The sequence below is a fragment of the Balaenoptera physalus genome (assembly GCF_965194825.1).
Source record: "Balaenoptera physalus genome assembly, chromosome: 3".
NCBI classification, from domain to species: Eukaryota; Metazoa; Chordata; class Mammalia; order Artiodactyla; family Balaenopteridae; genus Balaenoptera; species Balaenoptera physalus.
The window spans coordinates 6,888,692-6,903,301 of NC_138890.1; the positions used below are offsets into that span (position 1 = coordinate 6,888,692).

At 49.2% G+C, this 14,610-nt stretch overlaps 2 protein-coding genes and 2 long non-coding RNA genes across 7 annotated transcripts in view; 2 read left to right on the plus strand and 2 right to left on the minus strand.

Moving 5' to 3' along the window:
* Positions 1-14,610, plus strand: part of LOC309658378 — a 201,766-nt gene that overhangs the window by 91,670 nt on the left and 95,486 nt on the right. The window lies entirely within an intron of this gene.
* On the minus strand, positions 270-4,776 carry FBXL12 (F-box and leucine rich repeat protein 12). 2 transcript variants are annotated; one of them, XM_082456834.1, is made up of 3 exons: positions 4,388-4,536; positions 4,205-4,277; positions 270-1,756 (listed from the first exon to the last, which is right to left on the minus strand). In XM_082456834.1, the coding sequence occupies exons 1-3, from the start codon at positions 4,471-4,473 to the stop codon at positions 935-937; spliced, it is 981 nt and encodes a 326-aa protein (XP_082312960.1). In that variant the 5' UTR covers positions 4,474-4,536; the 3' UTR covers positions 270-934. The 2 variants fall into 2 exon arrangements, with proteins under 2 accessions (XP_082312960.1, XP_082312961.1); XM_082456835.1 differs by lacking the exon at positions 4,205-4,277 and having other exon boundaries at positions 4,388-4,776.
* On the minus strand, positions 6,580-9,807 carry LOC309658372. Of its 2 annotated transcripts, XR_014262206.1 has the most exons (3): positions 9,102-9,807; positions 7,968-8,012; positions 6,580-6,934 (listed from the first exon to the last, which is right to left on the minus strand). It is a non-coding gene; the product is annotated as an uncharacterized lncRNA (long non-coding RNA). The 2 variants fall into 2 exon arrangements; XR_014262207.1 differs by having other exon boundaries at positions 7,968-9,807.
* UBL5 (ubiquitin like 5) lies at positions 9,942-11,532 on the plus strand. 2 transcript variants are annotated; one of them, XM_082456855.1, is made up of 5 exons: positions 9,942-10,053; positions 10,382-10,448; positions 10,662-10,745; positions 10,907-10,944; positions 11,383-11,532. In XM_082456855.1, exons 2-5 carry the CDS (start codon positions 10,393-10,395, stop codon positions 11,424-11,426), a joined length of 222 nt encoding a protein of 73 aa, XP_082312981.1. In that variant the 5' UTR covers positions 9,942-10,053; positions 10,382-10,392; the 3' UTR covers positions 11,427-11,532. The 2 variants fall into 2 exon arrangements, with proteins under 2 accessions (XP_082312981.1, XP_082312982.1); XM_082456856.1 differs by having other exon boundaries at positions 9,967-10,134.

Consider the following 14,610-nt stretch of genomic DNA (forward strand, 5'->3'; position numbering starts at 1 on the left):
AGCACTTCCCGGGGCTGGTTCCTCACCTCTCAGCTCTCGGCTCAGAGAGGCCCACCCTGCCCACTCAACCAAACACGTGTGCCTCCATCACGTGGCCCTGGTTTATTGTCTCAGAGTCTCTGAAACTGTTCCATGCATGTGTTCACTTGTTTATCATCCTGCCTTCTTCCTCGTGTGTTTTGTTCACTGCTGTGCTCCCAGTGCCTAGAACCATGCTTGCAAAAGAGCGGAGGCTGAAGACACATTTGTTGAATGAATAAACCAAATGCTTTTTTGAAAAACATGATGATTTTTCTTTAATAGCAAAATAATATATATTGTGGAAAACTTGGAAAATACAGAATACAAAATACTGAAAGGACAACTGAGAACCTTCATTAACATTTCGATCATCGAAGCATGAGTTGTGTCTGCCCTTCTCTCCGTGTCTCCTGCGTGCATGTAGGACTATCAGTGGTGTGTCGGCGTGTCAGTGGTGTGTCGGCATGTCAGTGATGTGTCAGTGTGCTGGTGCACGTGCGTTGACAGCCCTTCTAGGCTTCCTAAGGGGCCTTGGCCCCTCAGGTCTCCCTAACTCCTAACCCACCCTTCCACATCTGTCCTGTTCCTGAGAATGGCTCTTCATCGAGGACCTTCTCGGACCTCGGGGCTGGCAGTAAAGAGTAAGGCTTTGCAACATAACCGAGAGGTAGCTATGGTCTTCCTCATTGCTGGAGGTGAGGACAGGGCCTCCGAGAGGCTGGCTGATGTCACGGAGGCCACACAGCTGGCAAACCATGATTCCAATGATCTGAAGGAGCCAAGGCTTGGGTTCTCCCTACCTGTGGCCTTCATACCTCTCCAGCCTGATGACCTGCCCATGGTAAGGTGCTGCTCAGAGGGTCTGGGACTCATTAATAAACGCTGAGAGGGGTCTCAGGGTCGGCTGGCACGGTCACATCCACCAGTCCATGGACTCTTTGGGGCAGGCCCTGACAATGACCATACAGTGGGGTAGCCCCTTAGACAGGATCCTCTCCGCCTCCTGGCCCTCCCAGCCCAGGCCCTGCAGCTCAAGGACCCTGAGCTTGGGCATGGTGAGGCAGGAGGAGAGGATTTCATGCGGGGAAGGCATTTCTGGGGTGATGAGCGGCCCCAGCAGGCACAGACTCTCCAGGGCCGGCATGCCCTCCAGGACCGACAGGCCAGGGGCCGAGAGGCCCCTCACGGTCAGCCGGATCTTCCGCACATCTCGGAGGTGGCGGCTGACGGCCAGGAGGGTGCTGTCGGCCGAGAGGGTGCAGCCCAGCACCTCCAGCCTCTGCAGGTAGCTCAGCTCCTGCAGGCCCATATCCAGCCCGGTCTCGGTCACCCGGTAGGTGCCGCCCAGCACCAGCGAGCGCAGCGCGCGGAAGCGCGTCAGGCCCTGCAGGTGCTCGTCGCGGAAGGCGGGGACGCGGTCCAGCACGATGCACTCGAGCAGGGGCAGCACGGTGGGGTCCTGCTCTTTGAGGAGCCAGGCCATGGAGATCTCACAGCTGTGCAGCTCCAGGGTCCTCAGGGTGCAGGGGAGGCTGGTGATGGGCACCATGCTCAGGTTGGCCACGTGCAGGCAGAGGCGCTTGAGGTTGGGGCACTTCTGGCCCAGGGCCCTCATCAGGGCGGGGGACAGCTGGGGAGCCTGGGAGCCCGAGAACAGGTAGCCGCCCATCCGCAGGGAATGGAGCCGGGACGCCATGTACCGGCGAAGGAGGTGCCACATGACTTTAGGCCGCATCTGTAAGAACCAGAAACGGGGTGCGGGGGGGGCTGTGACTGGGGCAGAGATGTGGGGCATCTCCCAAGGCCCCCACCTGCCTGGAGACAGGCAGGCCCCAGCTGGGGCTCTGATGTTCCCTGGGAATTCTGTCCTTCCCTCACCAGCCTCACACAACCAGATACCTCCCCAGGGGCAACAGGATGATTTAATCTGTTTTGACCTCTAGGTTGGAACAAAAGCAATGGCGATAAGAGACCATAACAGATCTGTCTCTAGCAAGAGAGTGGATTCTCATTATCTTCTGCAGTAAGCAAGAAAGTGAATCCACCCGGCAATATTTTTATCCCTTTCTTAATGACTACCTCCTCATAGAAATAAGCAATACAAAATAAAACGGAAAAAGGTTAAAACTGCCCAGGGTAAATTAGATCTAGGTTAAAAGAAAAAAATACAAATCACAGCTTGGTAATAGTAAAAGCTGCAAAAATTAACCCTGGGAACTTAGACTTAGTAGAAAACAAACAAACAAACAAACTATAACTAACTGGTACCCTGTGCATTTCATTATATGTACATTTTAGCTTAAAAAAAAAAGGACAGAAAAAAGAAATTGTAGGGACTTCCCTGGTGGTGCAGTGGTTAAGAATCCGCCTGCCAATGCAGGGGACAAGGGTTCGAGCCCTGGTCCGGGAAGATCCCACATGCCGCAGAGCAACTAAGCCTGTGCGCCACAACTACTGAGCCTACACTCTAGAGCCCGCAAGCCACACTGAGCCTGCGTGCCACAACTACTGAAGCCCGCGTGCCTAGAACCCGTGCTCTGCAACAAGAGAAGCCACCGCAATGAGAAGCCCACGCACCGCAACGAAGAGTAGCCCCCGCTCTCCACAACTACAATGAAGACCCAACGCAACCAAAATTAATTAATTAAATTAAAAAGAAATTGCATACCATAAAATCTGTTGACGACTTGTTTTTTGTAAATATGACTTTTTTATTAGCAAAATCCATGACCAGGCAAGAGGATATTTTGCTACCTCTCAGTTACACCTTTTCCGTTGGGTTCTTGGTATCCCTAATCCTTTTATTCCTAAATTCTGTTTTAAAATTTTTTATTGAAATATAGTTGATTTGGGCTTCCCTGGTGGCGCAGTGGTTGAGAATCTGCCTGCCAATGCAGGGGACACGGGTTCGAGCCCTGGTCTGGGAAGATCCCACATGCCGCGGAGCAACTGGGCCCGTAAGTCACAATTACTGAGCCTGCGCATCTGGAGCCTGTGCTCCGCAACAAGAGAGGCCGTGATAATGAGGCCCGCGCACCGCGATGAAGAGTGGCCCCCACTTGCCGCAACTAGAGAAAGCCCTCGCACAGAAACGAAGACCCAACACAGCCATAAATTATATAAACAAATAAATAAAAATTTTTAAAAAAAAGAAATATAGTTGATTTACTATCTTGTGTTAGTTTCAATGTACAGCAAAGTGATTCAGATTCAGAATATATATATATATTCTTTTTTTACACTGTCTTCCATTTTAGGTTATTACAAGATATTTAGTATAGTTCCCTGTGCTATACAGTAGGTCCTTGTTGGTTATCTATTTTATATACAGTAGTGTGTATATTTTAATCCCAAACTCCTAATTTATCCCTTCCCCCTGTTGACTACTCTTGACAGAGGAATCAAATCTTCCTGATAAAATTTGGACCTGCAAGTTTGGGCCGAGGGAAAGGAACTCACTAGAAATATTGCCCACTAAAAGGTAACTCACAAAAGTAGAGGTGACCGTTGGCAAAATTTTAAATGGCCACGAAGCCAGAGGTTGAATCCCTTTTACTTGTAAAAGGACAAAATGAGAAAATCCTTTAAGTTTCATAATATCAAACACTGGCCAGGATGTGGAGAAGCAGTTCTCAGGTCCTGCTGGTGGGACTTGGTCTGGCTACTTTGGAAGGCGATCTGGTGGTTTTTACTGAAATGTAAAATGTGGACACCCACTGGCACCTGTTTTGTTTTTAAGAATATGGGAGCAGGAGTTCCCTGGCGGTCCAGTGGTTAGGACTCCGCACTTTCACTGCCGAGGGCCCGGGTTTGATACCTGGTCAGGGAACTAAGGTATCTACATATATTTGAAATAGTTCATAATAAAAAGAAAAAAATGCAAATGGGAGAAAGTGGAAATGGTTTGCCTGCACCACTCAGGAGATTAATTCTGGAAATAAGTTGACTATGGAAAATGATTTCTCCATGAAAACTCATCAATAAGCCCTTTCCTTGCACGACTTTGGTAACACCCATTCTGGAGGTGGGGAAACTGAGGCCTGGAGGTCACAGTGGAGCAAGTAAATGACGCGGCCGGGATGCACCCGGGACAGCCTCGCTCGAAACACAGGGTTGGAGGCGTGGTCCTCGAGGTCGGGCCAACCCGACCTTGGCCCAGACCTGCCCGGCCAGCCCCGCATACCGTGTAGAGCGTCAGGTCGACATGTCGCCACAGCCACCGGTCGTCCACCAGCCTCTTCCAGCGGTGACAGACCCTGGGGAAGGGGACCCGCCGTTAGAACGTCCCGGCCCCGCGGGGACTAGATGTCCATCTCCTGGTGCACCCCCCCGCCCGGCCCTTCCCTCGCGCGGGGCGGGGCCGCACCTGGAGATGCGGATCCTGTCCCGAACCGGGAGGTAAGAGAAGATCTCCAACAGGACAGAGTCCGGCAAGTCCGCAAACGTCGCCATGATCCCGCCGACACGCACTTCCGCTTCCGGCGAAAGGGACTCCGTGACTCGCCTTGGAAGCCCCTAAGAGACGGCGGGAAGTGAAGGTGCCGGCAGGGAGGTGGTCGTGGCTCCCGGTAGCCGGCAGAGTTCTGGCTTTCCTCTTGCGGGGACGTGGTTGGGACCTGGAGCCAGACCAGCACGGGATCTGAACGCGGCACCGAGGGTGGGGGTAGGGACTAGGACCAAGCCCGGAAGGCGTGGCTAGGGCGAAGACGAGGCCCGGGGGCGGGGCTAAGGGCGGGAACGAGACTCGGGGGACGTGCCTGGGGACTAGGACCAAGCCCGGAAGGCGTGGCTAGAGCGGTGACGAGGCTCGGGGGCGGGGTTAAGGTGGGAAAGAGACTGGTGGGTGGGGGGCTTGGACCAAGCCGGGAAAGCGTGGCTGCGGCGGTCACGAGCCCTAAAGGGCGGGATTGAGGGCGGAACCAAGAGCGGAGGCCAAGGCGGAGAGTTCGAGAATAAATTTGTAGAAGTGAAATAGCTTGTTAAAAGACGTGTTGAATTTTTCGCTTTTATTGATGGCGCCAAATTGTTCTCCACAGAGCCTGAATTGACACTCCCTCCAGATATATATCACTCTTTTTTTCTAAACATATCACTCACTTTTAAAGTTGCAATTCATAAGGGCAGTGAAATTTATTCAAACATTCCCGTATTGATGAGTATTCACGTTGCTTCCAGTTCTATCACCGCAATATCGGCGCTAAACATTCTCTTTATATATGTATGTACATGCATATATGTGTATATATATATATATATATATATATATATATATATATACACACACACACACACACATACATCATATATACCTCCCATGTTTTTATTTCTATAGGATAAATAACCAGGAGTTGGGTTGATGGGTCAAAGGACATGTGAAGTTTAATTCTGAATAGGTTTTGCCAAATCACACTCCGAAGAGCTAATAATGGCAATACATGGTTTTGGGTTGTTTTTTTTTTTGTTTTGTTTTTTGGTTTGGTTTTGTTTTGTTTTTGCCGCACTGTGCGGCTTGCAGGATCTTAGTTTCTCGACCAGAGATTGAACCCGGTCAGGGCAGTGAAAGTACCGAGTCCTAACCACTGGACCGCCAGGAAATTCCCTGGCAATACATGTTTTTAATACACACACAGAGAAGAAATTGGAGACGTTGAAAACTGTTTTAAAAGGAAATGCAAACTGGGGCTTCCCTGGCGGTCCAGTGGTGAAGACTCTGTGCTTCCACTGCAGGGGGTGCAGCTTCGTTCCCTGGTGGGGGAATTAAGATCCCGCAGGACGGGCAGCCCGGCCCAAAAAAAAAAAAAAAAAAAAAGCAAACTCATTAAGATGTATATTTTAAATGTGTGCAATTTTGTATATCAACTATATCTGAATAAAGCTTAAAAATCTGTATGCTTTCACTTATCCATAAATAAATAAAAAGTAAAACACTGTGGTATTCACCTATCAGATTAAGATGAGGAAGCCAGAAAATACCCACACTAGCCTTGGTGTGAGGAAATAGACCTCTCAACCACTGCAGATGGGGCAGAATTGATGCAAAATCTTTGAAGACAGTTTGGCAATATCAGATTGCAGCCCCTGTAGGGCCCAATAATCCCACTTCTAGGATCTCAAATTGTCAGAAAGAATGAGGTAGGTCTTTCTGTGCTGTTTGGAACAATCAGTAGGATATTGTTTGCTTTTAAAAGCAAAAGGTGTAGAGAACAGTGTATATAGTTTGATCTCATTGGATATATATATATATATATTTATTGTGTTTCATTTTATACATAAAGGCCTGTATGAAAACTAAGTCATTCATTTCTGCCCTTTGACACAACTTAAAATATTGTATGTTACTTTAAAATACAAAGTCCCTATCTCTATTGAAACACGTTATTAACATCTGAGAGGTTTCATCATTTTCTTGGGAGGCTCTGTATCACACGTTTGAAGACACAGAGATGAAATGAAAACTTTTAACTGTAGTTGTCCCTGGGGAGGGCCTGGGGTCTGGAGGGTGAGGAAACTTTATGCTGCCGTATATAATACTTTTGTACTGCTTGAATTTTTACCATGTGCAAGAAAGTTCCAAATGTTTATTAATAAATCCAACCCCTTTGATATTTTTCCTCAAACAAGAGCACAGAAAAAATGCTTCATGCTCTGGCAACCATTTTACGACTGTGGAAGGAAAGACCAAAAGAATCACACAGAGGTCAAGTCGCTTGCCAGGGCCACAAGCCCAGATTTTTCTGATGCCAGAGTGTGGGCCTCTATCACAGTGCTCTCCGATTCCCTCTGGAAAGCCCATGTCAGCCTGCAGGGGCAATGACTCCTCTGCTCCCAGTGCCTTGGGCTTCCCCTTCACAACACCTGTCACACTGTATTGCAAGGACCTCTTCACTTGTCTTCTTGTTTACTTGTCTTCCTCCTGTATCAGACTGAATTCTGGGGTGGCAGGTCGGCCTTGGACACTGCTGCATCTCCAAGGCCTGCTGACAGGCTGAGATGTTGGGGGAAGGGACCTCCTGAGCAACTCTCTCCACCTCTAAGATTATTTCCCCTCTGGTGAACCTTTAAGTTCAGCAGAACGCAGGTGTCCCTGACCCCAGCTGAGTTACAGGGGTTTCCTAAGGACCATCTCCTCCCCATCAAGCATACAGGAGTGGAGGGATGGAAATCCCCACATATAAGCTCCTTCCTCTGGGTCAGAAACTTAGGCAACAAGGGGCAGAGGGGCCCTGCCCAGCTTGCTCCTTGAGTTCTGACCCAGAACTCTCCCTCCTGGGAAGCATCTACCTCCCGACAAGAGCAGCTCTGACAGCAGGTCCTTCGGCTACCTATAGACGGGAGGATGGGGCTGTCCTGGCCCCTCAATGGGCAGGCACTGAGTCCCTTCATGGGAAGCTCTGAATGATATTTACCAGGATGTGGAGAGAGGTCTCTAAGGTGAGGTGTCCTGTCTCCTGAGGCCTTTCCCCCTCCCACCTGGCTCTGGAGGAGGCAGTCCATGCAGCAGTGGCAGCCTAGTCCTGGGACTTCCCATTGCCCATCCCCTCCACTTCCTCAGGATGCCTTAGCCCAGTTGGGGCTGGCAGCCCCCCACTAGATCCCCACTACTGCCCATTGAGCCCAAGCCCCCAACAATCCCAGACTTTATATTCCTCCCCTTTCAGCAGCACTCCTCACCCCTTTCCAATCTCCCCCAGCCCATAACTCAGCATCACCATCCGGTGCCTTAGCTCCCCCCTTTTTTTTTTTTTTTTAATTTTTTAAAAAATTTGGGTTTTTTTTTTTGGCTGCGCCACACAGCTTCTGGGATCTTAGTTCTCTGGGCAGGGATTGAACCCGGGCCCAGTGAGAGCGCAGAGTCCTAACCACTGGACCGCCAGGGAATTCCCTAGCTACCTTTGAATCAAACATTGAAAAAATAGAACTTCTTGTTTTAAAAAAATAACATTTACTTTTTCTTCTGATTACAAAAGTAACATATGTTCATTGTAGGTAATCTGGGAAAACACCAAAAGCACCAAAAAGAGGAACATGAGACACAGTAATTCCACCGTCTAGTGGTAAACACCATCAACATCTGGTGTGTCCTAGTATTTCTATGTGAATGCAAAGATGTGCTCCTTCCAAACTTCCTCGGGCACATTACTCCCCTCAAACTCACCCTTGACCTTCCCATCTCCCCCTCTTGCCCCATCTGTTCTTCTGCAAGAGGACTGTCAGGGGCTGGTCCAATCTAAGAATTGTAGATTCTTACTACAATCCTAGGGTGGGGATTGCTCTCCCCATTCACAGATGAGGAAGATGAGAATCAGAGAGGGGAAGAGTTGAGACCACACAGCTTAATATCAAGGGGTTTTGACTCATCTGTTTGGATCCAAAGCCTGTGTCTCCAACCTCAATAAGCTTTCCATTCAGATTCCCTGCCCTCTCAAGCCCACTCAGAGGGATTCTGCAGGGGTCGGAGAAATAACGGATCAAAGTCCTGAGGCAGGAAGGCCCCTGAGTCTAGTGTTTGAGGTGGGAATCCTTGGGCCAGTTCCCTAAGGCAGGACAGCCCCAACAGGGTCACAGGGCATCCTCCCTTTCCCCAGGAAAGCATCTCATGTCTTCCACCTAATCTCATATCCTAGTTTGAGAAGGTGGATTGGGTGAATCAGAAGTGATGGCCCCGCGGCTTCCCTGGTGGTGCAGTGGTTGAGAATCCTCCTGCCAATGCAGGGAACACGGGTTCGAGCCCTGGTCCGGGAAGATCCCACATGCCGCGGAGCAGCTAAGCCTGTGTACCACAACTAGTGAGCCTGCGCTCTAGAGCCCACGAGCCACAACTACTGAGCCCACGTGCCACAGCTACTGAAGCCTGCGCACCTAGAGCCCCCGTAATGAGAAGCCCACTCACTGCAACAATATAAGCAACCACAATGAGAAGCCCACGCACCGCAATGAAGAGTGGCCCCTGCTCGGGGCAACTAGAGAAAGCCCACGCGCAGCAACGAAGGCCCAACGCAGCCAAAAATAAATAAATAAAAATTAAAAAAAAAAAAAAAGAAGTGGTGGCCCCTTTTCAGAGTGAATCCTTTTAGGCTCACCAAACTAGGAGAATCCCATCTGCTGAGAGGGAACAGTTCAAGAGTCAGTTCCATTGGCAGGTTGGACTTAGGGAGGGGTGTTCTCTGTCCCACCAGCTCTGGGGAACCAGACCAGTTCAGGGGCTGCTTTGGCGCTGAAAGGCAAGGCTGGGAACTGGTACACAGTGCCCCCTGTAGGGCGGGAGCGACCTTCCTTGAAGATACAGACCTGGGAGATTTTGCAGTTGTGCAGTTTCCAGCTTCCTCGTCAGTGTTGCAGGTAGACGTGCAACGTCAGAACTGGGTACTGAGAATATAGTGACGACCAGAACTCAGAACTCCATTCTGGTAAGTGCTGGTATCCAGGCCAGGATCAGGAGGCTCCTTCACTTATTGACTGTAGTCTGCACCCAAGATGTCCCTGGGGGCAGGCGAGATAAGCAGAGGGAAGGGGTGAGCAAAACCCTTCCGAGGCCCAGCCCTGAATGAAGGCAGGGGGGCAGACGGGATGCCCGCAGGACTCGACCCAGGCTCCCCAAAGCCCTAAAGCTGCAGTTAGAGGCTCCGTCAGGCTCAGGAACGAGAGGTCATCCCCGCCCCCCGAGATGCCACACCAGACGGCGTCTCGGCACAGCGAGAAGCCTTCAACTAACTGCATCCAAACGGCTGGGCGCCGGTCCATGACCTCTGACTCTCCACGCCCCTCCCCCGCCGGGACCCTCATTCTGCTCCACACTCCGTCCACATATGTCCCTCTACTCAGGCTCGGGACCCCAAAGCTGCTCCTGGGAACCGCAAGCCCACATCCTGCCCGGGGCTGCGAACTCCGCGGGGCGTTGACAGGCACTGGGAGGAGCGGAGGGAGGAGCTTTCGGTTGCGCACTTCCGCTTCCGGTTCTTAGCGTCCGCGCTGGCTGGGGCTCTGCATTCGAGCGAGCTTGGTGTGGCGTCTGCTGGTTCCAGGAGATTCGAGGTGAGGGGGCCGGGTGGAGAGGTCCGGAGTAGGGGAAAGTTGATGGGAGCCGGCCGTCGAGGATCCGCCCGCCTGCGAGAGGCGAGGCGAGGCCTTCAGGCTACCTGAAGTGGGACTGGGCCGGGACGGGGGGTGGGGCGCGCGGCTGCCTGGGGTCCGCGGTCGCCGTGGGGTCCGAGGTCCTGGGACACGGGACTTGGGGCCCAGGAAGACTCCGATATGGGGGATTGAGGGAGGCGTGAACACTAAGTCTCAATAACCGGGTGCCTTGGGGCCTGAGGGACCCCTGAAGTCCTGATTCTTTTGCCTTTATCCCCGCCCTGTGTAGCTCCAGCCAGGATGATCGAGGTTGTTTGCAACGACCGTCTGGGGAAGAAGGTCCGCGTTAAATGCAAGTATCCACTGGCGGCCGAGAGGCGGTGGCTTCCGGAGGGTGCTTGACATGAATGAGGCAGGCAACTCAGTCTGTGTTGTAGGGTGATTTTAGTTAAACCCGGGGGCAGGGGTGGGGGCGGGAATGGGGTCCTGGCAGAGTGCATTCACTCCTGGAAATGTCCTCGTCGCGTTCTATCTCCCCCTTCCATTTTCCTTAATTCCTCTGCGCCCAGTACTGATGACACCATAGGGGACCTTAAGAAGCTGATTGCAGCCCAAACTGGCACCCGTTGGAACAAGATCGTATTGAAGAAGTGGTGAGTACAGGGGTAGAGCTGGGGGCTGGACAGGAGCAGGCCAGAAGTTTTTGGTTGGGGGAGGTCTGCAGCCAGCCCTTTGCTTAGGCAGAACTTCCTCAGCTTGCCTCCAGGCTGAAGAGCCTCCTTAGGCTTTTTCCTGAAAAGTTTTTATCCCGCAGGTACACGATTTTTAAGGACCACGTATCTCTGGGGGACTGTATCCTTTGACTTCTTGAGGAAGGGTCTACATACCCAGACTTGGTTCTCTTTGTTCAGTACCGGAGTCTATATGAGATTATGCACATAATGTGTTTAACTTAATATGTGGCACATGCTAAGTATTTAGAAAATGGGAGCCATGTAATTATTTTGTTGGGGGAGGAGGGTGGTTGGTGAAATATTTTGATTTGACTCGGCTTATAAGACTTTGACACTTTCCAGTCAAAGTATTTATTACTGAGCTCCACTTGAGTTGGGTACAGGAGGTCAGAGTGGAGGGAGACTTGGGGATGTTTGTTGTGCAAAAGGAACATGAACTTTTTAAAAAGTTTGGATTCTTTTCAAATTAAAATGTGGCCACCCTGACCCAGCTGTGACAGATGGGAGGGGTGGCGATGGAGCCCACAGTGAGGATCCCTTAACACCTGTACTTCAGATGAAATCCACGATGGGATGAACCTGGAGCTTTATTACCAATAGAGCAGAATTCCTTCTACCTGTCCTTTCCTCTTCTCCCACCCTCGCCCCCCACACCAATATGGATGCTTGTTTTTGAAAACTCATGTTAATAAAGACTTAGAGGCTGCTTCACTGTTGTCATCTTTGAGTGAGGGCTATCTCTTGAGGGGAGGGTTGGCATTTGGTCGTCACTATATTCTCAGTACCCAGCTGCTCAATAAGAGTTCAAGATTGGATCAATGAGGGAGCCAGAATGGAAGACCAGAGCTCTGGGGCTAGCCGTGTGTCTCTGAAGGTCAAGAGATCCTGGGATTATTGTCATCCTAATAGACCTAACAGACCAACAATAATCCTGGGATTACTGTCATCCTAATAGACCTAATTATTGTCATCTGGGTAAGGACAGTAGACGTAGTAGTTAGGAATACAGGTTTAGATTCAGAGAGACTATGGGTGGAATCCCAGCTCTGCCACCAACTGTGACCCTGGGCAATTTACTTAATCTCCCTTAACCTTCATTTCCTTATCCAAACTGGAACCGACAGTGTTTACTTCAGTGCTGTGTCGTGAAGTGGAGACGAGATAAAGCATGATTAAGCAGCCACAGTTCTTAGCACTTATGAAATCCTTGTGGACAGAGTGAAACAGTGTGGCATAGGCTACAAGAAGAACCCAGCCTCAAGAGTCAGACCAACTGGGTTTGAATTTTGATCATTAGCAGTGGAATTTGGAGGAGTCAGCCTCTCTGATCCTCAGTTTCTTCCTCTAAAAAGGGGAACCATGATGACAGTCACATTTCCATGAGATAATGATGAGATAATGGAGTTAAAACAGCAGGATGCCTGGCATTATTAGCCGTCTCCTGCCTTCTTCCCTCAGGTTTGAGTAGACAGGACCCCAAACACTCCATTTCTGTTCCCCTGGCCACAGATCCTGGGCTCAACCTTGGCCCTGTCCTTTCCCAGAGCCACATTCTGGAGCTGCTTTGAGAGTTTTCACCTAGACCCTTGCTCCATCCCTTCTCCCCTCTCTGTGTATTGACTTGGCTGATCCTCTCAGGACATAACCATGTTCAAGTCTAGCCCACTGCTCCACCCAGGCTTCTGCCTGCCTTTTGCCACCAAGCTTCTTGGGACGCAGACCTGCCAGCTGCCTGGGGTGATGGTCTCACCTCGGTCTCCATTGGCCACCTCCCTACCTGCTCCCTTGGCTTCCCTCCTGTCCCTAGGACTCCACTTCCTCCTGACAAGTTAGAAATCTCTGTTTTCTGGTACCCCTGCTCTTCCTGCTCTTACAGGTCAGTATCCTCCTTACCTGTCTGCTTAAAAAACAAACCCCCGGGCTTCCCTGGTGGCGCAGTGGTTGGGAGTCTGCCTGCCAATGCAGGGGACACGGGTTCGAGCCCTGGTCTGGGAAGATCCCACATGCCGCAGAGCAACTGGGCCCGTGAGCCACAATTACTGAGCCTGCGCGTCTGGAGCCTGTGCTCCACAACAAGAGAGGCCGCGATAATGAGAGGCCCGCGCACCGCGATGAAGAGTGGCCCCCGCTTGCCACAACTAGAGAAAGCCCTCGCACAGAAACGAAGACCCAACACAGCCATAAATAAATAAATAAATAGATAAAACCCAAAAGTTTAAAGAAAAACAAACCCCCCCAATTTTTTTTTAAATTTCATGACAACTTTGACAAGGTGAGTCCTTGTTTTCAAATCAGCATAGAAAAGTACAGGCTAAAAGTAAGACCCCACTCCTGGCCCCATTCTCTCTCCTGAGGTCAGGCCTTTTTCAGTGCATTTATATAAACTTCAGTTTTATTTTTAAAAAGACTGTGCCAATAACTGCTTGTAAAAAAAATCCAAATGTTTTGTTAAAAATTGTTTCTTATTTTTATAATATCCCCACCGACAGTGGCAATAATTAACATTTGAGTGAATCCAGAAATTTTCTGAAATACAACCTATAGTTTTTATATAATTGGAATAATTATATATTCTGTAATATTTGCATACCATTCAGAGGTTTGCTTTTTTATGCTTTACTTCTTTCTATATAAATTATCCGTTTCATTCTTTTTAATTAGTATTTTTATTGATTTTTGTTTGCTTTTTTTTTTTTTTTTTTACATAAAAGGGCAGTATGCAGGGATTTCTGTGGTGATGGAACTGCTATGTCTGGAACTGTAGTGGTGGATGCAGGACTCAGCATTTGCCAACGAGGACATAGGGAGAAAGATGGAATGCAGGCTGTCAAATAAATCTGCCTGTATTACAAATGAATCACATGACCCCACCAAAGGGGTTAGGGGAGAAAGGAGCTGACCTAAATAACCTTGAAAAAGTAATTTGATTTAATACTGTAAGGATAAAGAAAAAAGAATTATACACAAACACTGTACTTTAGTTGGTAACTATGTTCCTCACAGTGGTATGATTTAGCAAATCTGAAACTAGTTTTGTACATGTATACACACACAGGGTTGGATAATATATTGTACATAATTAGAGCCAGTTTTCTTGCTGCTGGAGAAAGAAGTTACAAATAAAACCAGGAGAGGGTACAGTGGAAGGGGGTGGGTAGAATGAACCCTGTGGGGCTGGATTAGAGTTGGGAGTTATCAGTGTGGACTCATGGTTTTTGTTTAATATGTTTACAGACACATGTAGAAATACAGACATGTGCATATGTACATATATTTCCTTTACCCACTTAGAGGGACCAGAAGCCGTGACACCCCAGTATTAGTGAGCACACCCAGCAGCCAGATCTTGGTTTCTAAATAATATTCTCCAATAAAAGGAACCAGGGCTTCTAGGAGAAGTAATTTGGGGTGGGGGTGGGGGGGAGGAGAAGTAATTGATTCCAGAGCTAGGTCAGGGAAAATACAAGCTGAGCCTGTATTTTCCTGCTCTTATAGGTCAGTATCCTCTTTACTTGTTTGCTTAAAAAACAAACCCCCAAAATTTGTGTACCAGAAGGTAAGAAGTACTCAAATAAAAAGGATGGAAGCATGTTGGAAGGGCACAGAGGCCAACCTGTGAAAAAGCTCTCAGTGGCCAAATTTGGAACAACTTGAGCAACAAAACAACGATAGTATTGGATTATAACCCAAAGAATTAAATATCCTTGAGCCCATGCTCGTATAAATAAATAACTGAATATGTAAATGAGTGGGCGAGAAGGGACAACTCTTCATTACAAAAGGA

Excerpts from the sequence above, each read along its gene's own strand:
- FBXL12 (XM_082456834.1), bottom strand. The coding sequence starts at position 4,473 with ATGGCGACGTTTGCGGACTTGCCGGACTCTGTCCTGTTGGAGATCTTC. Across the intron at positions 4,278-4,387 it reads GACAGGATCCGCATCTCCAG|GGTCTGTCACCGCTGGAAGA; the intron begins GTGCGGCCCCGC and ends CCCCTTCCCCAG. Across the intron at positions 1,757-4,204 it reads TCGACCTGACGCTCTACACG|ATGCGGCCTAAAGTCATGTG; the intron begins GTATGCGGGGCT and ends TGGTTCTTACAG.
- UBL5 (XM_082456855.1), top strand. The coding sequence starts at position 10,393 with ATGATCGAGGTTGTTTGCAACGACCGTCTGGGGAAGAAGGTCCGCGTT. Across the intron at positions 10,449-10,661 it reads AAGGTCCGCGTTAAATGCAA|TACTGATGACACCATAGGGG; the intron begins GTATCCACTGGC and ends CTCTGCGCCCAG. Across the intron at positions 10,945-11,382 it reads CCACGTATCTCTGGGGGACT|ATGAAATCCACGATGGGATG; the intron begins GTATCCTTTGAC and ends CCTGTACTTCAG.